At 60.4% G+C, this 21,916-nt stretch overlaps 4 protein-coding genes across 8 annotated transcripts in view; 2 read left to right on the top strand and 2 right to left on the bottom strand.

Annotated features, from left to right (window-relative positions):
* Positions 1-21,176, bottom strand: part of TOP3B (DNA topoisomerase III beta) — a 121,376-nt gene extending 100,200 nt beyond the window's left edge. Inside the window, exon 1 of the mRNA XM_081252430.1 lies at positions 21,167-21,176. The gene's annotated coding sequence lies outside the window, so the exon portion shown is untranslated. The remainder of the gene's footprint in view (positions 1-21,166) is intronic.
* On the bottom strand, positions 497-2,416 carry CHCHD10 (coiled-coil-helix-coiled-coil-helix domain containing 10). Its single transcript, XM_081251890.1, has 4 exons — positions 2,257-2,416; positions 1,788-2,007; positions 792-939; positions 497-695 (listed from the first exon to the last, which is right to left on the bottom strand). Exons 1-4 carry the CDS (start codon positions 2,295-2,297, stop codon positions 676-678), a joined length of 429 nt encoding a protein of 142 aa, XP_081108016.1. The 5' UTR covers positions 2,298-2,416; the 3' UTR covers positions 497-675.
* Positions 5,092-16,243, top strand: MMP11 (matrix metallopeptidase 11). 4 transcript variants are annotated; one of them, XM_081252435.1, is made up of 8 exons: positions 5,092-5,213; positions 10,353-10,582; positions 11,486-11,629; positions 11,710-11,843; positions 11,986-12,227; positions 12,345-12,561; positions 13,259-13,516; positions 14,383-16,243. In XM_081252435.1, the coding sequence occupies exons 1-8, from the start codon at positions 5,103-5,105 to the stop codon at positions 14,514-14,516; spliced, it is 1,470 nt and encodes a 489-aa protein (XP_081108561.1). In that variant the 5' UTR covers positions 5,092-5,102; the 3' UTR covers positions 14,517-16,243. The 4 variants fall into 4 exon arrangements, with proteins under 4 accessions (XP_081108561.1, XP_081108560.1, XP_081108559.1 ...); XM_081252433.1 differs by lacking the exon at positions 5,092-5,213 and adding an exon at positions 8,562-9,836 and having other exon boundaries at positions 12,349-12,561; XM_081252432.1 differs by lacking the exon at positions 5,092-5,213 and adding an exon at positions 8,566-9,836.
* The window catches only part of SMARCB1 (SWI/SNF related BAF chromatin remodeling complex subunit B1), a 24,755-nt gene continuing 19,080 nt past the window's right edge, over positions 16,242-21,916 (top strand). Inside the window, exons 1-2 of one of the 2 annotated variants that reach the window (XM_081252437.1) lie at positions 16,242-16,646; positions 20,366-20,504. In XM_081252437.1, the coding sequence (XP_081108563.1) occupies positions 16,554-16,646; positions 20,366-20,504 (232 nt within the window). In that variant the 5' untranslated portion in view covers positions 16,242-16,553. The remainder of the gene's footprint in view (positions 16,647-20,365; positions 20,505-21,916) is intronic. The other variant, XM_081252436.1, reaches the window with a different exon arrangement.

The following is a 21,916-nucleotide window of genomic DNA, read 5'->3' as shown; positions in this document are numbered from 1 at the left end:
GCCCCGTGACCTGGCACATCACGGCCAAGTGGCCAAGCTGGACTCAGATCCAAGGGGGTTGGCCGTGACCTCTGCCTGGTGTGATCAGGCGCAAAGGCCCAGCAGCATTCCTCTTGCAGAATCTGGAATTTCTGAGAAATTGCAAGGTCACTGACAGAACTTGAGGCCGCCGCGGGGCCCCTAAGATGTGGGTGCGGAGAAAGGGATCCAGAGGCAGAGATGAGAAGGGTGGAGGGGCAGGGGTCCCTGAGAGGAGACAGCACGCTCCTCCAGGGATTCCAGCCCCCAGGAGTCAGACGCCCTTGAGGCTTATGGTCACCTGCTAATGCCTCACCACCCAGTCTGGACTGCCTGAGGCTATCAGATTACACAGGATTACAAGGTCACCCTCCCCACCCAGGACACCAGCTGAAGGTGAAGCATCCCATTCCACAGTGGGACATCCATCCACCCTCCCCCACCCACAGAAAGTCCAATGAGAGTGGACACAGCAGGCTCCGATCTAACATAAACTCTTTTAATTGCACATTTTCGTCTTGGGTCATCTGTGGGGTGAGAAACCCCCTCCTCACTCCCAGTGCCAGCTATGTGGGTACAATCTGACGTCATGGTCTTGCTGTCGGTGAAGGTGTGAAGGTGGCTGCAGGGGTGGCCCCTGAATCTGCACCGGTCTCTTCAGGGCAGGGAGCTCAGACCTGCAGAGGGAGGGCCGGCACAGGTGGAGGTCAGGCCGCAGGTACAGGAGGGACCACCGCTCCCACCCCAGCAGAGGTCAGGGCCTCCCAGCTCACCGTGGTTGTACTTGCACTGCTTCAGGGCCTCGCTGAAGCCCTCACACAGGGTCAGGTCGCTCTGAGTGGTGGAGCAGTCCAGGAACTGCCTGATCTCATAGGCGCAGGGCCCCATCTGCAGGGGCTGCGGGGCAGTGCGGGCCGGGGCCTGGGGTTACAGCACAGGAAGCAGCAAGGTCAGCTTGGGGTTGGCACCCAGAAGAGGACTCCAAAGCTGGGGGTGCCGGCTGCCCCTCCTAACGCCCCCAGCCCTGCCAGGCCCAGCCTGCCCAGTTTAGCCTCAGCTGCTCCATCCCTGAAACAGGGTGAGCCCACAGCCCTCTCAAAGCCACCCAACTGTTGGTGCTGGTACAGACAGCATTCCCAGCTGCCTCATAACAGGTATGCTGGCAGGTGGGGGTGGGAGGTGAGAGAAGGTTCTAGAAAAGCCCAGTGCTCTGCTGGAGTATAAGCCCCACCCCCACAAGTTCTAGCACCTTCCTGCTCAGCAACACTGATCCTCATGACCCCCGACCCCACCACTAAGCCAGAATTTGGTTCAGGACTGGTGGGGTGCCCAGTGGGGGACAGGCCAGCAGGGAACAGACCCAGAGTCACTGGCTACCCTTCACACTTGGGTGCAGGGGCTACAGGAAGGGGCTACCTGGGAGGGAGAGAGCACGGACTCAGGAACTTCCACATCCCTCCCTTCTACTAGGTTTAGGTGACCTTGGGCCAGTCTCTGAGACCCTAAGGGCCTCAGTTTCCCCATCTTTAAAGGACTGGTTGGTGTCTGTCCACAGGGGTCTAGGAACTTTGGCCTCAGGGGAGGGGCAGGGAGAGCCGGCCTGTGACCAGAGACCAACAGCAAAGAGACTAACAGGACCCTTCTTGGGCACAGTCCCCGGCCGAGGCAGCTCTGGACACCCTGGACACTCCTCGCTGGACGTTCCGGCAGCTCCCCGCTCAGTGGCTTTGAGAGAAGGCAGCCTCAGTTTCCCCTGAGCCCTTGCTCACCTGCTGGGCAGCAGGCTCGGCGGGCTCTGAGCTCCCCCCGCTCAAGGCTCCGGTCAGGGCGCTGCCCACGACGTGTCCCACAGCCGAGCCCACGGCCACTCCGGCGGCCGTGGTCGCCATCTGCGCCATCAGGCCGGGCTGGCCCGACGGGGCGGTGGCTGAGGCCACGGCCGAGGACGGCGGGTGGGCGGGCGGGTGGGCAGAGGGCGCGGCGTTGCGGCTGCGGGATGGGAAGAAGCAGGGTTAATCCCGGCCGGACTCCAGGCCGGCGGCCCCAGGGGGCCGCAGCTCCGGAGAGGCACCCTCTCCTCCTCCCCGAGGGTGGACGACCACCGTCTTAGACGCGTGATTACGGTACCCCGCCCCTCCCCCGCCAAGATGGCGCATCAGGCGCCAAGGTCACGCTGTCACGCCCTTGGGGGCCGCGCTTCCCCAGACCCCACCCTGCGGGCCCTCGTCCCGCTCCCACCTGGCTGGCCGGGAGGCCATGCTGCGGCTCCCCCGGGGCATGGTGGCGGCGGTGGGACCGGCTGAGCCGAGTCGGAGACGGCGGCGGTGACTGCGGCTCCGATTCGGGAACGAAGGCGGCGGCGCCTGTCACGGCCGGCGCTGCGGGGCGGGGCCGGGGCGGGGCCGCGGGGACACGCCCCCGGTCGGAGGCTCGGGACCCGGGGCCAGGCTGCACCCCCGAGGGTCACCCGGCCTCTCCATCCGGCAGCACCCGTTGCCGGTGACCCTGCGCCCTCCCAGCTCCTGGCCCGAGCTATGTGCGCCCTGGGGACACGGGCCGCTGTCTCATGGCGCCGAGGGCGTACGCAGGAGCGAAGCCTGGTCCTTCAAAGACCACTGCGGAGCTCTGGGAGTGGAGCTAGGGGCTGTCCCGCGCTTGGGAAGGGGGGCACCGGGAGGCCGGGCCCTGCTCCTTCCCCTACTATCGGACCGGGCTCGCTGGCTCCGGCGTGGCCTCAGGGTCGCGGGTGGACTGGGCAGGGGAAGAAGCATCCACCCTCCGCGACGGTCCCCAGAGCTCCCGCCAGGGGGCGTCCGGACCGCTCTCGGACTCCTTCCCGGCAAAATCACTGCGGGGCGCGGGCAGCCCCCGCTGGGGTGCGACGAGGCCCCCTGCGTGGCCCTCCACCCAACCCGACCCCCTGCCCCACGGATGCAACGCCAGACCCCGACAGCGTTTATGCAGGGTGTCCTTCCCAAAGGCCGTAACCTAGAGGTGTTTGCGCGGGTTTGAATCCTGTGGCCTCGAATTTTACCACCTTGGCTCCAGGCCCAGGGCAGGGCAGTGCCGAATTTAGGACGCTTCCCAGCCCTTCGGGAACAGGAGGTTTTCATAGTCTTTTATTGCTACCCTTAGCGGGGAGAGGTCCTGACCTCTTTACCACCCCCTCATCACTGTCCCCTATGCCCGAGGGAGGCCTCCCAGCACCAGGACTGTGGGGAGGATGAAATCGCCCACAGCAAAATCATGGGGGAGGGGTCCCAGGTGGGGAGAGGAGGCCCCTCTGTGAGGAAGGGGCAGAAGGGATGAAGGGGACATGGGCAGTACCTGGCAGGCTCAGCATGTCTCTACTGTGTCCCAACCACACAGTCCTGTCAGCCAGCCTGGGAAGCAGGGCCCTCCCCTGACCCTCATCTGGGCCTGGGCCCAAATTTTTTCCTCTCTGCAGTGGGGGTGACCACTGGCCTCGAGGTGAGGGAAGCATGTGAAGGGTGGCTACTCTCTCCATGTAGACATGCCGGGCCTGGTCCAGCCTCCAATCCTTTGCTCATGCAGCCCCTGACCACTTGTTCCCATTGCCAAACTGGCCCATCCTAGGCTGATCAGGGTCCTCCTCCTGCAGGAAGCCCTCTGTGACCAGCCCAGCTTGCTGTAACCATGGCTCTCCACTGCGGCCTACAACATGGGAGGTTGTTACTTGAGCTCCCATGTCAGGTGGTTCCGCAAAGCAAGGCCATGCTCCCCTGGAGGCACTCAAGACCACTTAAGGTAGTTACACAAATATTTTTACTGTCTATATTTTCATGTGTATTGGAAAAAAACGTATAATTAGCTCATCAAATCTATGATTTCTTGACCAATGTGGCTAAAATGAGGCTGAAGTAAGAATTTCAATTTTTAAAAGTAAATCACTTTAAAGAAAAAGATGGCAAACAGCCCAGGTAGTAAAAATCACTGCTGTCTTTCCTCTCCTTGCCCTCTAGGGGTCTCTGTAGAGCCTCTCTGGAGAGGCTGTGAAGGCTCCCCGGACTGGGACCCGGAGGGAGGGCTGAGTCAGCCGGTGTCCCTCTCCTCCCCCTCCCCACACCGCCTCCCCCCTTCTTAGGCCCAGGATGGGTGCCCACAGCCTCACACTGAGGCAGCTCAGCACCCCGCCCACCAGGACGGGAGCCACCGCCTGTGTCCTGGCTCCCCAGCATTACCCATGATGGAGCGGATTGCCTGGCAAGGTGGTGAAGTCCCTGGTCATCACAGGGAGTATATGAGCCTGGAGGATCCCTTCCAGCGTGTGGTCATCACCCCCTCCTCTGATTCTCACCTACTTATCCTCGGTCTCAGGAGTCTGGGCCCCCAGTGCCCCACTCAGACAATGCCCCCCATGGCTTTCTGACCGTACCCTCCCTCCAGCTAACCAGCTAGAGGGCCTTCTGACCCCTCCGCCTGCCTGCTGGTTTGGAAAAGCCTGATCTCGTCCCTCCCTCTTAGGGCTTCAGTTTCCCCATCTATAATTGTCTATGGTTCTGCGCCAAGCTGGGGTCCTGGCCAGCCGCCACCATATGCCTCAGTTTCCTCTGGGGCACATTTTAATATCCCTTTCCTCACAGGGGCTATAGTGCCATCTTCCAGATGGATCAGCTGAGGCTCTGAGGAGTGGCAGAACTTGCCCGTGGGTACCGCCACCTGTCACAGGCTAACAGGAAGTCAGAGGTCAAGGCCCCAGGGAGACCAGCTAGGGATGCTCCTTCCAAAGGTGGCCTGGTCAAGAGGGGGGGGAGTGAAACGCGGCTCCTCTCAGACTCTCCACCGCATCGGGGAAACTGAGGCCCGGAGCAGCACCGGCTGGCCAGGGTCCCCCAGCACCAGGCCCCTGAGACCGCAGGGCCGGCCCGCCCGGGAAGGACTGGGTCCGCGGGCCGGCCCCCGCCTGGCCAGCCCTCCCCGCCCACCTCCCCCACCCTGGCCGCCAGCACGGGGCGAGTGCAGAACAAAAGACACGGGGGCGGGGCCGGGCGGGCGGGGGCGGGGCGGAGGCTATAAGGGGCGGTGGCCGGCGCGGCCCAGCAGGCCCAGCAGCCCCGGGGCGGATGGCTTGGGCCGCCCGGCTCCGCGGCGCGGCCCCGCGCGCCCTCCTGCTCCCGCTGCTGCTGCTGCTGCTCCCGCCGCCGCCGCTGCTGGCCCGGGCCCCGCGGTCGCCGGTGAGTGCCCGCCGCCGGCTGGCCGCCCCCCGCCGAGGGGCGCCGGGCACGCGGGCTGGGCCCGGTGGCCGAGCTGGACCCACGGGGATGCCCGGGGCGGCCCGGCGCGGCCCGTTACCCGAAAAGCTGTCTGGGTCCCTGGGGGGCATGATAGATAGTGAGCTTCCCGTCCCTGGAGGTGTGCAAGTGGAGCCTGCGCCGGGATCGCTCAGGCTGGTGAGCGGGACTCCGCGCTCCCCTCCCAGCTCTGGGACCTGCTCCTCGGCGCCCCGGCCGAGATACTGGGGTGTGTGTTGGGGGAGGTACAGCGGGAGTGGCTACAGGGCCCCCTATTTACTGCAGGGACAAAGCCCATCAGGTCTCAGGCTGGCGTCAGCCTCCAGATGTGTGGCCTCCGTGAGCACACCTCCAGGCTGGAGGGTTAAGGAAGCGCTGGGGAGGGCAGCCGGTGCCGGGGAAATGGGGTCTGAGCCTGGAGGAGGCGCCACCACCTGGCACCTGAGAGTGGCGATATTGGGGAGCGTGGAGCCAGGAGGCAGCATGAGTGTGAGAGCTAGTGTGTGTTATATGAGTTGGGTGAGAAAGAAGGGGCCGAGAGCAGGGAGTCGAGACCCTCAGAGAGCAGGGGGTAGGGTCAGACAGGGAAGGGAGAGGAAGGTGTGATCGGGAGAGGAAGGAGGTCCCGGCATGTGTGACAGCCTGTGTGTGCCTGGGAAAACTGCACCCTCCCCTCCGGCTGGCGCTTGGGGGGACCAGTCCCAGGGGCGGCCAGGTGGGCCTGGGGTTACAGCCTGGGCAACTGCAGACCCAGAGCCCGCTGGGTACCCAGCCCACTCAGACGCCCAGCTGAGCATCCAGCCAGCCCAGGCAGGGATGGGAGCATTAGGGGGGTGGCAGGTAGAGTCCAGTGAGGAGGGAGATCTGGCCAGGCTGGACCCCTCTGTCCAGCCACGCCAGCTCTGCCCTCCCCTGCCCTGACTATAGGAGCAGGAGAGGACAGAAGGGGTGGTGGGCACCTCAGTCCAGGGACCCTGCCTCTTTCCCAGCCCCTCCTGGTCCCCTAGACCTTGGGGCAGAGTCAGAAATCACCCTGGGTAGCTGTTGAATCCATGGGGTTCGGGTATGGGAGAGACCTGGGTTTGAACCACGTGACCCTAGGTGAGCCCTCTGGAGCCTCAGCACCCCCGACCCCAGTCTTGTCTGGGTGGGTGGGAGGCAACAGTGCCCACTGCTGGGCTGCAGAGTATATGAGGTGAGGCCAGGAGAGGGCTCAGCCAGGCACACTGGAGGCATTGTCACCTGCAGCTGCTACTTTGCTGCTTGTGCAGGGTCAGTCGGGTCTGGGTCTGAGCTGGGCCGTTGTCTGTCACGCTGCAGATATGCAGGGAGCATTTGGGGTCGCCTCCGATGTGTTTATCCCCGGACTGCTGTTGGCAGGGCCAGAAAAGCTCTGTAAATATTTATCCATCCCAGTTCACAGCCTTCAGGGTTGATGAAAGCCCCGCCGCCCAGTGGGGTGGACGCTGCCTTCCCTTCTGGAGCCAGCGGGGGAGGTGGGGGGAGATGGACCTGCCTGCCCACTAGCAGTGTGACTTGGGCAGGTTACTTGATCTCTCTGAGCCTCAGGGGGCATAGAATGGCGTGGTGATGCTCCCTGCCTTCCTCACAGTCTAACCAAATGCCTTCCCCTCAGGGTCACCTCCTGCCCACAGTAAAGAGAGTAGCTATGAGTAACTGTCCCGCTGGACCAACAGCAAACAGGCCCAGAGAGGGGCACACCCGGCCTGGCCTTACCCAGCACTTTCCAGTCTGGGGTCTTCCCTCACCTCCCCTCTGCTAGGTACCTCCCATTTTCCTAATTGGAGGTTGACCCAGGGGCTGACCCCAAGCCTCTAGCTCAGCCAGGAGGCTGAGTTCCCCAAGAAATTCCTCGAGTATGTTTGAGGCTGTGGTTTGGTGCCCGCCAGAGAAGGGTGGGGTGAGGAAGCTGTGCACCCTCCCTAGGGCAGGCTGAGGGAGGCCGCTGGCCAAGGAGGAGGCAGACCTTCTCCAAAGAGGCGCATTTCTCAGGAATGTGGGTTTTGGAGACAGGCCAGAGCTGGAGGGATGTGGGGCTATGGGTGGGGAGGCATGAACCCCAGATCTAGGCCCAGCTCTTGGCTGACTTGCTGTGTGACCCTGAGCCAAGACCTTGACCTCTCTGGGCTCTGTTTCTTCCCCTGGGAAATGGGGTGATACCTGCTCCCCAATCCCCCAGGGCTGTAGATGAGGCCAGGCGTGGTCTATGCCCACCCCCCACCTCACTGCCTCCCAGCTGCCCTGGGGGGACTGGCACACCCATCTGAGGAATCAGGTTGCTGCGTGCCAGGCCTTGCAGCTAGGGAGGGCCCCTGGCCCCAGGCCGGAAAGGACTTGGGAAGAGAGAGTGCAGGAGGTCGGCAGGGCAGGGAGCATGTGTCCTATCCCAGCAATGGGAAACTGAGGTCAAGAGCCCTTAAATGGTGGGCTCCAAGAAAAAGACCCCACTTCCCAGGGGCCTTGATCCTAGTGCCTCCTGCTCATTCGCTCTCCAGTACCAATGAACGTGATGTGGGCGGGGAGCAAGAGGCCCCTGGCTTGTGGGTGGACCCAGCACGAGTCACTCTTCCTCTCTGGGCCTGAGAGCTCCCTTCTAGCTGCAACTCCTTTGTTACGATTTAAAGTCTGGAAACTTCAGGGGAGCTGTAGGGAATTGGGTGGAGCAGATTCCCAGGTGTGGGAGGGGAGGGCCCACGGGGCAAGAAGCCAGACCAGGAAGAGGCTTTTCTCTGCGCCAGACACTGCAGCGGGCATTACAGATGGAGGTCATTTAGCCCTTTGCCATGGCACCATTCCCATTTGACAGATAGGAAAGTCGAGGCTAAGAGAGGACAGTGACTTGCCCAGGGTCACTCCATCCAGGGTCTCCACAGCACAGAACTGGGCCTTCTGAATCTCAGCCCGTGGCTCTTCCTGCTGCACTGACAGTCCCATGATCCAGGGGTCCTCGTGGGGGATCCATGAGGACTTGGTGCCTTGTGGGGGCAGGAAAGAAAGGCACACCCACCCTCCCTCTGTGGCTGGCTGCTCAGGCCTCACTGGGGGGAGGAGCTGTCTGCTCGTGGGCATAAACAGAGCTTGCAGGCTGGGCTCTGGGCTGTTTGGGGCTCCCAGGAACGACACAGCCCTGGCCTTCCTGGGGAGGGTCCTCAGACCCTGGCCGGGGTTGGGGGGAAGAAATCTATTTATCCTGGAGGTCTATGGGCTAGACCTTCCTGGGGAGGGGAAGGTGCAGGCCGTCATGGCTTGTCACATAAGTCTGGGGTCCACATCCTTGATGTGAGACCTGGCATGCATATCCTCCCCAACTTATGCTGGGGATGGGGGTGGGGAGGTTCAGTGAACCTGCCTCCAGAGTGCCTGGGAAGTGGCAGGTGCTTAATCATTTCCCCTTCCTTCTCTTCTGTCATCAAGGTGAGGCCAGCCTGGGTCCCTCCTCCAGGGGTAGGGTGACCCCAGCCTGAAGAGCAGAGCAGAGTAGCAAGTAGGGGGTGGGTTGTGAGTGCAGACAGCCCACCACCTGCCAGCTGTGCCCCCCACAAGTTGTTTAACTTCTCTGGGCTCCGGGTCCTCACCTGAGAAATGGGGATGATGACTGCACAGATGGTGGGAGGTCCCATCAGGGGCTGAGAGCGTGTCCGTGGAGCAGTTGGCAGCGTCCTAGCCTAGATACGGGTAAGCTGCAACAGCCATCAGTACTTAGTACTGGCACACTCAGTATGGCTGGGCTCTGTCAGGTGATCAGCCATTCAAGAAGCAACTCTGAAATGGGGAAAACTGGCCCAGGGCCTCACACCCCAGAAGCTCCAGGTGTCTAGACGACCCCTTCATCATGGGGAGTCCTTGGGGGTTGAGTGGCTCCAGGGGGTTGAGTTCTTGGTGGCTCTGGAATCGGGAGCTGGGGGGGTTAGGATGCTCATCAGAACTCTGGGGCACCCAGGGCCTGGGAGAGCCGCCAGAGGCTGAGGCCGAGGGTGGGGCCTGGGTGGCCCAGCTCCCACCCCAAATATGGCTGTGGGGAGGCCACAGCGGCCCTGACCAGACAGGCCCAGACTAGACAGGCGCTGAGTCTCTCAGCAGACGGCACTGCTCTGTGCCTCTCCCTCAGCTTTACTGTGTCCCAAGCCGGGCCTTCGCCCCCTGCCTGGGATGCCAGAGTCCTCACCTGGCCTGGCCATGCCCTTGCTGGGTGACCCCGCCGGGTCTCTCTACCTCTCTGAGCTTCTGTTTTTTCCATGCATGAGAACTGCGACCTCCATCCTGGGACTCTCGGAGGGTGGGAGCTCCAGGTCAGAATCACTGTTGCTGGTCCAGGGGCTCTGGCACGGTGGGGCTGGGTGTCTGGTAACTGTCTGCCCCCCATACCCCCGTGGAGGGGGCAAACAGAGTACATCTAGCCCGGCCATGTACCCAGCCCTGGCAGGGCGTGAGCAAGACTGCCCCCAGCAATCAGACCTCAGTTCCCGGTGCCCTTCGCACTTTGTATGCACTGCCTGGTTCATCCTCAGATCTGCGCTCTGGGGAATTATCGTCCCCGTTTGTCAGGTGAGCAAATTGAGGCAGAACTGCAGCCCCTCCACGCTGGGGAGTGGCTGCAGTGGCTGTCCTGGGCAGGAGCCAGCTCACGTAATTGGAGAGGGCAGAGTGGGGGCCGGGGGTGCCCAGGAAGAAAGGGAGGTGGAAAGGTATCTGCTGGGGGGGGTGGAGGGGGAGTTTCCCTGGCCTTTCCTTGGAAGCTTTGTGGGGTCCCTTCCTGGGTGTGTGTGAAGAGTATAGTCAGGGCTGCACCCCGACCCAGTCCTCACCAGCCCAAATGGCAGGAGTAGGTACCCTGCAGGCCAGGCCCTCCACAAGGGGGCAGGAGGCGGTAGGAGGCCTTGGAATCAGCATCTGGACGCCAGTCAGCCTGCGCCAAAGGGCCCTGCTGCGTGACGGCCTCAGCTTGGCCATCGACACGGACGGCTGGAGTCAAGTGAGGGTGCGCCGACCGTCCACACCTCTGACCATGGGCCACCAGGACCCAAGGCCTGAGCAGGCCCCTGCATCCTCTCTCCTGCACAGGATGCCCACCGCCGCCACCCAGTGAGGAGGGGGCCGCAGCCCTGGCGTGAAGCTCCTCCCAGCAGCCCGGCACCTGCCCTGACCGCCCAGGAGGCCCCTCAGCCTGCCACCGGCCCCAGACCTCCCCGCTGCGGCGTGCCTGACCCGCTGGACGGGCCGAGCGCCCACAACCGACAAAAGCGGTTCGTGCTGTCGGGCGGACGCTGGGAAAAGACGGACCTCACCTACAGGTAGGGCCAGGGACTGCGAGCAGGCTCTCGCCCTCCACCTACCGCCCTCACCCTGCTTCTTGAGACACACTTGTGCCAGATCCCCATGGTAACAGGCTGGTGTATCCACTGGCCCCCGAGCCCCCTGGGTCAACACCCCAAACCCACACTTAGATGCCCACACAGATGGTACCCCCTGTACCCATGCCCTCCCTCAGCAGAGGAGTCTCAGCACATGCCTGGTCACACCGTAGACATGTGGGGACACAGCCTTCAGTCAGCCAGGCAGCCTCTGTGGGGATGCACTAAGGGCCAGGTCCTGGGATTCTGTGGTGAATGAGGCAGACACGGCCCCTCCTCTCAGCAAGCTAGGTGTTATCCACACTGGGTTCATATCTATCGCTGCAACTTGGGATCCGAGCAGGTAGGGAGCAGCAGTGGCAGGACAGGTAATAGCTCAGGTGGCCTGAGGTCCCTCAGGGTGATGCAGTGGGGCTCATCCTGGGAGAGAAGGTGTGAATACTGGTGTGGTACCCCGAGGCATTGGAGCTGAGACTGCTGGGGGCTCTGGAAATGTCCTGGGTGGGGAGCTGGGAACCAGGAGGGGGCAGGTCTAGGGCCCAACGTCTCCCCACAGTGAGCGGTATAGTCAGGTCTAGAAGGTGGGCCTCGGGGCTCCTGGTCCTGTGTTCTTTCCACCCAATGCAGATACCCATGGGCACCTGAGGACACAAACCCACACAAAGATGTGCCCATGTGGCAGAGGGACTGGTGTGCCACACCTGAGGCCCAGGGCACACCTGGCCTGTGTCGTGCATGCCCGCTTCCCCACTGAGCAGCATCCAGGGGCAACTCCTGGCCCAAGAGCCATCAGGGGCTGACGCTGCCCCATGAGCCAGGTCCAGGCCCCTCCTCCTCCCCCAGGATCCTCCGGTTCCCATGGCAGCTGGTGCGGGAACAGGTGCGGCAGACAGTGGCAGAGGCCCTACAGGTATGGAGTGATGTGACGCCACTCACCTTTACCGAGGTGCACGAGGGCCACGCTGACATCATGATCGACTTCACCAGGTGAGCCAGTGGCCGGGGACCCCTCTAGGAATGAGCCCCACCCATCAGCAGCCACTGACTCTGCCCCCACTCCCCTGCAGGTACTGGCATGGGGACAACCTGCCGTTTGATGGACCTGGGGGCATCCTGGCCCACGCCTTCTTCCCCAAGACCCACCGAGAAGGGGATGTCCACTTCGACTATGACGAGACCTGGACAATCGGGGACAACCAGGGTATGGGCGGGGGACCCACTTTCCAGATGGGGCTACTGAACATCATAGAGAATGGGGACTTGCCGAGGTCCCTGAGCTGGGCCCGCAGCTCAGTGTCTTGCTGCAGGAGCTCGGGGATTGCTGGGCTATCTCCCTTTTCCAGGCACAGACCTCCTGCAGGTGGCAGCCCACGAATTTGGCCATGTGCTCGGGCTGCAGCACACGACAGCTGCTAAGGCCCTCATGTCCCCTTTCTACACCTTCCGATACCCGCTGAGCCTCAGCCCGGATGACCGCAGGGGCATCCAGCACCTCTACGGCCGGCCTCGGCTAGCCCCCACCTCTAGGCCCCCAGACCTGGGCCCCAGGGCCGGGGTGGACACCAACGAGATTGCACCACTGGAGGTGAGGCCCAGGAGGGTGGGGAGGCAGGAGCTGAGGCCCTGCTTCCAGCCCCGACCCCCACCGCTGGCCTCTGTGGCTCCAGTGCAGGCTCTTTCTGACCCTTCCCTCCTACCCCAGCCAGACGCCCCACCAGATGCCTGCCAGGTCTCCTTTGATGCGGTTGCCACCATCCGCGGCGAACTCTTCTTTTTCAAGGCAGGCTTTGTATGGCGGCTGCGCGGAGGCCGGCTGCAGCCCGGCTACCCTGCGCTGGCCTCGCGCCACTGGCAGGGGCTGCCCACCTCCGTGGATGCAGCCTTCGAGGATGCCCAGGGCCACATCTGGTTCTTCCAAGGTGAGTGGGGGCTGGAGGTCACCCTTCAGGAATATCATGAACAAGGGTAGGGACAGACGGCAGATGTGATGAAGAGATGGAGGGTGCCCCGAACTCTTGGGGCCAAGGAAGAGTATGGCTCACTCCTCTGGGCACAGCTGGGAGACTTCGTAGAGGAAGCGGCTATCGAGGTTGGAGTAGAATTGAAGGTATCACACCCCATGGAGCATGTGTGATTATCACCCCTGGTCTAGAGACGAGGCTCCGGGGCTCAGAGGTGGTGAAGTGACCTGCATGAGGGCACAGCTTGGAAAAGGCAGAGAGGGATGTGATCTGGGTCTGGCAGAGACGACAGCCTGGAGCATTGCAGGCGGCAGGGACTTCACAAGGGCCCAGCTAGGGCCTGCTGCGGCAGGGCTGGGCCCAGGGATGGGCAGCAGGTGCCTGTCCGGGGCAGCCAAGTGCAGGGAAGGAGTGGGAGCCAAGGCGGCCACTCTGCTGCTTAGAGTAAACTTCCCCACGTGTACCTCCCAGTGCCTGCATTGCCCAATGTCCTACTTGGGGGTGGGGGGTGCCAAGCAGGCATTGCTGGCCTTCATGTTTTACGGACAAGGAAACTGAGGCTGGGAAAGTCCGTGGCCATGGTGGTGGCTGGGCGGGTCCACAGTGGCTGGACGTGGCAGTTGGGCAGCTTGTTGCAGCCTCCACTCTCTAACAGGAGCTCAATACTGGGTATACGATGGTGAGAAGCCAGTCCTGGGCCCCGCGCCCCTCTCTGAGCTGGGCCTACTGGGGTCCCTGGTCCACGCCGCCCTGGTCTGGGGCCCCGAGAAGAACAAGATCTACTTCTTCCGAGGCGGAGACTACTGGCGCTTCCACCCCAGCACCCGCCGTGTGGACAGCCCCGTGCCCCGCCGGGCCACCGACTGGCGAGGGGTGCCCTCTGAGATCGACGCTGCCTTCCAGGATGCTGACGGTGCGCTGGGGGTGGGGTGGCTGGGGGAAGCGGTGCGGTGGCTGCATCTCCCACCGGTGGTGGCTGGGCATCAGCTCTCATTGCGGGTCCTCTGCCTGGCGAACTCCCTCTCTAACCCCTCCTTGTGCCAGGGCAGTGCTAGACCCCTGTGCTGCTGATGAGGAGACTGAGGGCCAGATAGGTGCAAGGACTTGCTGAGGTCCCTCGGTCGTGCCTGGTGAAGTAACTGCTGCTTGCTGAGGGCCAACGAGGCTCTGGGCACAGTGCTGAGCTCTGTACACGTCTCATGCGATTTCCCGATGTAGCATCTATTATGAACCCAGTTTCCAGAAAAGCAAACAGAGATTCAGGTGGTGAGGTACCTAACCGGGGCCACCAAGGTGGACAGAGCCAGGACCTCCACCCAGGCAGTCCCTGCTTCTAGCCAAGAGCCACCTGCCTCCTGTGATCTTGAAGCACTAGATCTGGGACTCACAGTCCAGCGCTCTCTCCCGTGTCCCCCCTTTGCTTCTGTGCTCCTCCACATCGGGACCTGCTGGGAGAGCTGTCCTGTAGTGGCCTTGGGCTCCTGGGCTCCAGGTCGCCAGTGTCCCCCATCTGACTCAAGGCACAGGAGAGGTGGTGAGAGGGGCGAGATTTGCTTTCCTGAGAGGCAGGAGTTGGGCCTCCGAGGCTCTGGCCTCTGTCAGGCTGGGTGGTAGCTCAGACCAGACCCTGGGGCAGGCAGAAGGGCTTGCCCAAAGGGAGGTTTTGGAAGGGACACCCTGGGGTCTACAGGTTTCAAGGAACTCAGCAGTGGCCAAGGTCTGCCCACTGGGACTTGCCCCTGTGTCCACTTGCCCCGCCTGACCCTCCTGTCTCCTCAGGCTATGCCTACTTCCTGCGCGGCCGCCTCTACTGGAAGTTTGACCCTGTGAAGGTGAAGGCCCTGGAGGGCTTCCCCCGCCTCGTGGGCCCCGACTTCTTTGGGTGTACCGAGCCTGCCAATACTTTCCGCTAACCACAGCTTGGATGTCCTCAGGGCCCCTAACCCCTGCCAGGACACCGACATCGGCTGGAGACTATGGCCATCTTTGTGGCTGTGGGCACTGGGCACGGCACGGAGCCGTGCCTACTGGGGGTGGGGGTGGGGGCGAGCACTGCCATCAGGACTGCAGGGAGGGCCGCGCGGGTCGTGGCCACTGCCAGTGACTGCCTCAGACTGGGCAGGGCGGCTCCGGCATTAAGGGTGAGGGTGGCCTCAGGCCAGCTCCACCCAACCTTTGCAGGTCGCAGTCAAACCCAGCTGCCCTGGGTCTCTGTCCCCCTCCTTCAGGGTAGCACCTCAGCAGGGCTGGGGGAGTTGGAGCCCTCACTGTCCTGGCTGTGGGGTCCCAGAGGGTGCTGGCATGTGGGTCCCAGGGCACTGTGCCTTCTGTCTTTTCCTGAGAAGTCAGCTCTGGTAGGTGCTTGGAACTGGCTGCCTTCCAGTTGGTGGTTCTGGAGACCTGTTCCCCAGGATCCAGGGCGCAAGGGCCAGGCAGCTGGGGAGGGGGGTGCTTCCTGCCAGAGACCCTGGGACCTGGAGGCCCCAACATACCTCAATCCTATCACGGGTCGGATCCTCTCCAGCCCTCACCCCACACCAAGCCCTCCAAAGCCATGTAAATGTGTACAGTGTGTATAAAGCCTTTTCTTTCTTTCTTTCTTTCTTTTTTTTTCTTTTTTTTTACTGAGGACTGTCATTAAACATGGTCATTTTCTACCTGCCTGCCTGGGGTGTCTCTGTGACTGCAAGGCCAGGATGGGGGGAGAGCTGGGCCAGGGAGGTGGGAGGCCTGGCTGGGGACCTGCTCTGCCCTGGGAGCCAGGGTTGCAGCCCACCCCACCCCCAAGCCCCTGGTCCTCGGGGCCGGGTGCCCTGCTTAGGGCTCCTCCTCATCTTGCTGGGTGCCTGGAGTGGCTTTATAATCTGTTCCCTGCCTCCCCAATGGCCCCTCATACCCTCCTCCACCAAGTGGTGGTCACTCTTTTTGATCATGCCACGCTCCAGCCACTATCCTGCCGCTGTCAAGACACAGAACAAAACTCATGGTTACCACTGCCAAGCATTCCTAACTCTCCAGGGTCTCCTCGCCTGCCACCCAGCCCCACGCGAATGTTCTTCGGAGTGGCACCTACCACGGCTGCCATTTATCAGATGGAACCATAGAAAATTGTCAGCAGTGGGCCGTTTTTTACCTACTGCAATTGTTCAACAGGATACACGGATGCTTTGATGCTTTCCTGTGTGTCAGGCCCCGCTCCAGCTGTAAGCGCCCCAGGGCCTGGCTGTCTGGCTTCAGTGCACCGGGCTTGTGGTAGGCATAAAGCACAGAGTTAAGGAGGGAATGGAGACGGTCCCCCCGCCCCCGCCAACCCCAGCACTCAGAGGATGCACCAGCCAAACCAAACACCACCTGGGCTTTGAAATCCTGCCAACCCCATCCCCAAAGCCACAGGAACAGTGTGGGCCCGGAGCTGGGATAGCGGTCCCTGAGCCCTCCTATCTGCTCAGCTGCACTGAGTTCTTGGGCCGAGGAAACTGAGGCATATGTGCTTCTGGACTCCTCCAGGCCGTCAGGCCTCGCCTTGTTCCTCCTCACTGGGCTGAGTTACAGTCCCAGCTGTGAGGCTGGGAAGACCACCGCCTGAGTCAGGGCCGCGGTTGCTACTTCTGTCCGTGAGAAATTTTCCCTGGTACCTCCACTTGGGAGGCGACCTGGGAGGAAGAGAAACGGGTCGAGACCCCTTTAAGGGGCACGCGGGGGCGCGCCCGGCCTTTTGTTTGGGCGGCAGCGGCGCGCGCGTCAGCGTCAACGCCCGCGCCTGCGCACTGAGTGCGGCCTGGTCGTCTGCTGCGGCGGTGGAGGAGCCCGGCGGCGGCGCAAGCACCCGGCCCGGCTCGGTCAGCCCTTCGCCTCCGGCTTCGGTTTCCCTGGGCTCGGCGCACCCCGGCCCCGCCTCAGCTCTCCTGACCCTCGCAGCCCGATCGTGGCCACCCGACTCTGCCGCCGCAATGATGATGATGGCGCTGAGCAAGACCTTCGGGCAGAAGCCTGTCAAGTTCCAGCTGGAAGACGACGGCGAGTTCTACATGATCGGCTCTGAGGTAGCCCGCGGCGCGTCCTCTCTCTCCGGGACCCTGGCCGGCATGGTCCCCGCGGGAGCCTCGGGGCGGGTCTGCGCGCCGGGAACGCGCGTCTCCATTCATCGCGGCGGAAGGGCGGGCGCGCGCGCGCGCGTGTACGGCCGGCCAGCGGGGCGTGGTCTGTCTTGGGGCGCGGTTTGACCGGGGCGTGGTTGAGCAGGCCCCCGCCCCGCGCTCGGCCGCTTGGGTTCACCCGCTGGTGTTGCGGAGTCGCGGACTCGCCCAGCTGCCAGGGCTGCGGCGTCCCGGGGCCCCTGGGCCACGCTGAGTTCCACAGCTCCAGCCGGACACATAGAAACGGGGTGTTATCTTTTGCGACACGTGGGGGGAGATGTTGGACCCCTCACTCGCACCCATCCCACACTGCTGGAGCTGGGATCCTGAAATCGTATGTTCGAAACACGGGGCTTAGTGAGGGCTCACCCCCTTCGTGTTCGTGAACTTTGAGGTGGGCGGGGAGTTGTTCTGACCTTTGATTACCAGTGAGGAAACAGGTTGGGAGGAGGATGCTTGCTTTTGGATGGCTAAGGCTGCAGCCCCCGAGTTAGATCTATCAGCAATTCGGAAGCGCTTGACACTTCGGATATCTTGAACTAACTCTGAGTTAGTACAGGGGAAAGAGACTTAAGCCTTTAATCCTTAAATAAAAGTGACTTTTCAGCACTCTGTTGAATCATGTGGATGACTGACTTTAGGAAAACCCTACAACTGGTTCTTCACTGGTAGTTTATACCAAGTATATTAAGTTTTTCCAGATTGCCTCAAACTAGGCCTTTTTGGCAGTCCCCGGTTTGTGTGTGTACATGCACATACACGTATATTTTTCAATTATAGATATGCAATTTAGATGTGCAAACACCAAGCAGTAGTGTCTTCCTCATGTAATGAGTTAAGTGCAGATGCTGGAGAGTTAAAGCAGTTACAAATGCCAGCAGTTGCTTCTCTTTGTAGCAGTTTTCAGTATTAGACATTTCATTCCTTTTTTTTTTTTCTTTTTTTCCCCCACAATGTTTTTTTTCCATCACAATTGAACATAGTGTGAATGAATTAAGCCTCATGATGGTCACACTGAGGCTTCCAGGACTTCCTGTGATTCCTGGCTTGTCTGAGTTGTATTGAGTTATGAGACCAGTGTTTTCAGTAGCATCAGAACCTTAGTGTTTCCTTTTTTCACCAGTTTTTGTAAAACACAAGGGGCAGGATGCAACACATTTTTCATGTCATCACAAAAATACTACTCTTCAAAGCTAGCTGTGCTGAGGAGAGGAGCCAGTGCCTGCCATCTGCCATAGCTCAGAATGGTCCTCATTGGCCGGTGGGCACAAAGGCAGTGGAGGAGTTTCAGTTTGTGATGATGGACAGGTTGTTTAAAGAAACCTTTACCTGGGACTTCCCTGGTGGCGCTGTGGTTAAGAATCCGCCTGCCAGTGCAGGGGACATGGGTTCGAGCCCTGGTCCCGGAATATCCCACATGCCGTGCAGCAACTAAGCCACGACTACTGAGCCTGCGATCTAGAGCCTGCGAGCCACAATTACTGAGCCCATGTGCTGCAACTACTGAAGCCCACGCGCCTAGAGCCTGTGCTCTGCAACAAGAGAAGCCACCGCAATGAGAAGTCCATGCACCTCAACGAAGAGTAGCCCCTGCTCACTGCCACTAGAGAAAGCCTGCGCGTAGCAACAAAGACCCAATGCAGCCAAAAATAAATTAATTAGTTAATTTAAGAAAAAGAAAGAAAGAAACCTTTACCTGATCTAACGGGCAGGAAGAGCAGTCAGTTTACCATTGGCCCTGAGTCGGTGGTACTTTTGAAAATCAAGCTTGCGTTTATTAGGTGGAGCCCGCAGCCAGGTGGGCAGAACGTCAGGAGGCCTGGTTTCAGCTCTGCCTGTGTGTCACTTTTCTCATGTATGTAATGAGATGCTTAGACTAGGTGGTCTTTAAGTTCTTCCCCTTAGCACATTTTAGATTCTAGAAAGCTAACTGCAGTCTTTTCTTTCAGCCCTGTTGAGTGAGAACGTTTGTCCTGAGATGCAGTTTATAGAGACCAGATCGGAGAAGGGAGAGGCAGTTTGCTTTCTGGGGCCTGGCTTAACAATCATCAGGCCTTGGGAGGCCCGAGAAGGGTTCAAGGTCAGAGTGCTGTCTACTGATAGCAGCAGCTCCTCTGACAGCATTGGGCGGATGACCCCCAGGCCCCATGCCCTTGGCAAACAGGCACCGTATTCAGAGAGGTGGGCCCGCCAGAGCAGCACCCTCAGCGCCCCCACACACTTGGGTGTAGTAGCCTTGGGAGGGCATCCACAGCTGCAGTGAGCGTGTCACCCTTCTCCTGCCATCTGCAGGCAGCCGTTGTCACCACGCCAGAGTCACTGCTGAGAGAATCCTAGGAAATCCCCATAACCACACCTTGGTTTTCCATTTGGGAAACCTGGGTCCAGAGGTGGCAAAGGCTGGTTCAGGGAAAACCCAGGAAGGCAGACCTGGTCTCCTAAGCTCTGAAGGGACCTTGGGAAGGGCCTAGGAGTGTGGGAGGTCTGCAGGACCTGCAAAGTAGTAGTGGGGGAATTATAGTCAGTGTCTTTTCAAAAACCTAATGGAAAGTATGTGTTTACCCTTGGACGGTAACCACACTCAAGCCAAATAACTCGCATGGGTCTGTGCCCACGGTGGGGAGCACCAGTGACCCTGTGGCCACTTTCTCTTGCACTGTTCGGCAGCCCTAGTTGGGCATCGTGTAAATCTTTGATTCATGAAAAATGGAGAAACTTTTAAAAAATAAATATACTATAATGGGGTAGGTAAGTGGGAAAGTAGTAGAAGTGGTCCTTCGTGGGTGAACCTCACAGTTGATGAACATCTGACAGATAAGTAGGGAGACCCAGAAAAGGGAAGTGATGCCTGGTCACAGGTGGAGCCAGTACCCACGCAGTCCACCTGCTGTCCCTGGCCATGTGACTCAAGTGTTCGTTTTTGAAGTCAGTGAAACAATGGAGTTTCTTTATAAAAACTTTAGGACTAGATTTCTTTTCATCAAGTAAGTCGTACTTCGAGTATTTGGTACAGGCAAACTGAAGCTATTGTTTGGGGCAGTAATGATTTATATAGCAATCTAAGGATTGCTGATAAGTGCATTTTAAACTCTTTGGAAAATTCCTTTGGTATTTCTGGTTTGAGTTTTGTTACTAAACAAAGCAACAAAGGCCATGGGGGAAATTATCCTGCATCTGTCTAAAATTAAAAGACCTTTTTGGTCTTTATTACATCGTAAAAATATCAAAGTCTTAAGATAAAAGAAAGTCAGAGAGGCCTTACATTTCTGGAAAGTGCCAGCGATCCTTAGTCCAAAATCAGAATCACATCGAGCTTCTCAGTGAGCTCGGGGGGCCTGCCTCCCCAGCGTCTGGTCTGGCCTTTCTGAACTTGGTCCTGTCGTCAGGATGCAGATGTTATTACCCCTGCCAGAGGGACAGATGTAGGCCAGATACGAACTGCTGTTGAACCCCTGATGTCAGCAGAATGTATTTTTACTGCTGCTGGAAGCCTGGCGCCTGGAGGCCTGGGGGCCAAGTCGAGGTGTGTTTGTCTGTCACTCATCCAGCAGAGCCTCTGAGCCAGGGCCCTCCCCTTCCTCGAGGAGCTGCGACCCTCATAATGAGCCTTCTCGCTTTACTCATAGGTGGGAAACTACCTCCGTATGTTCCGAGGTTCTCTGTACAAGAGATACCCCTCGCTCTGGAGGCGACTAGCCACTGTGGAAGAGAGGAAGAAAATAGTTGCATCGTCACATGGTAAAAAAACAAAACCTAACACTAAGGGTGCGTCTTCACGAGGGTTTGTAAACCTGTTTCAAAACCACTCGCTTATGTCATGAAGATAAAACGTTTTCACTCTGGAGCGTCTTCACGGCAGCCCTGACCTTAGGGTGGTGGAGCGTCCTGGAGGCCCCCCTGGAGCGGGTGGTCCTCCGTCAGGGTTGGTCAGGGTCAGGTGTTGGCAGCGGGTGGTGGGCGGAGGGGGCGGGGCCAGGGCGGAGAGGGTGTTGTGAAGACCGCTGGTCTGAAAACGTTTTAGGAATGCTGTGATGCTCTACCATCTGCCGCGGGCGTGTTGCCATCGTCACCCTCCATGCGCCCGGGCGGCGGGGGGGCCGCCCCAGGCCCCGCTCCCCTCAGGCTTTCACCGCTTCGCTTCCCAGCGCACATCCATCGTGTGGCACTTGGTTCTGGCAGTTGGTCTGCTGGCGCTCGTGTGCATGTCCCGCTTGGGGCTGTGGGGCGCTGCCACCCGACCCGGGAGGGCGGGCAGAGGGTGCTCCTCATCTCTGAGCTGGGGAGAGGCCCTGTGCCTCTGGGCTTGGTCGAAGCTTCCTTCCCTTTGGCAGGGTTGCCTGGCGGAGCTGGCCCGGGCCTCGTGTGCATGTGCCCGCGTGCGTGCGCGTCCCCCGTTTGCGTGCGTGTGCCCGTTTACGTGCGTGTGCCCGCGTCCCTGTGTGTGTGCATGTGCTCTTTGCAGTCCGTCCCGTGCCGGTTCGTCTGTAAGCCCTGCGTTGGTCTCGTCTACCATGTTCTTTTAATGCAGGAGCCGGAGCTGCTTTCCTATGCGCTGCTGTAACTTTTCACTCCTCCCTCCCGCACTTTCCAAAGCCTCCCTGGTCCTCCCTCCGCCCCAGTGGAGCGCCCGTCACTAACCAGTGCGTCCCCAGCTGCGCTTGCCCCTTGGAAGCCTTGGCGACCCTTCGGCCTCGCGCTCGGGAGACTCTTTCCTGTAACCATCTGTCTCTCCACCAGGCTTCCTAGGCGAGCTGTGGTCGAACTGTCTAGAACTCCCCGCTCCCGGGCAGCTCGCATCCACTGGCGCTGGGCCAGGAATTCCTGTTTGGTGTACAGCAGCTCTTTCCAACTCTCTGGGCTCTTGTTTTAAAAGAAAAATGTTTCTCATCCCCCATTTCATTTCCACCTTGCTTCGTGTCGTGGACTGCAGCGGTGTCAGACCTCTTCCCACTGGCGGTGTCACTCTGGAGCCTGCCTTTCTCCGAGAGGCTCCGCGGGCTGAGCTGCCCATGGGCGTACCCTGTGCCAGGAGCCAGTGCTCCTCCCGGGACACGTTAGTCCCCGTCCATCCAGGGAGTGCTGACCCGGGAGGGCCTCTAGAGAAAGCCAGGGTCCAGACCGCCCCTTTGGAAGAGGCCAGCATTGGGCAGTAGTGAGGTTGACACCCGCTTTTCCAC

The sequence above is a fragment of the Mesoplodon bidens genome (assembly GCF_964165515.1).
Source record: "Mesoplodon bidens genome assembly, chromosome: 13".
In the NCBI taxonomy this organism is placed as follows: domain Eukaryota; kingdom Metazoa; phylum Chordata; class Mammalia; order Artiodactyla; family Ziphiidae; genus Mesoplodon; species Mesoplodon bidens.
This window is presented reverse-complemented; position numbering and strand designations above follow the sequence as displayed.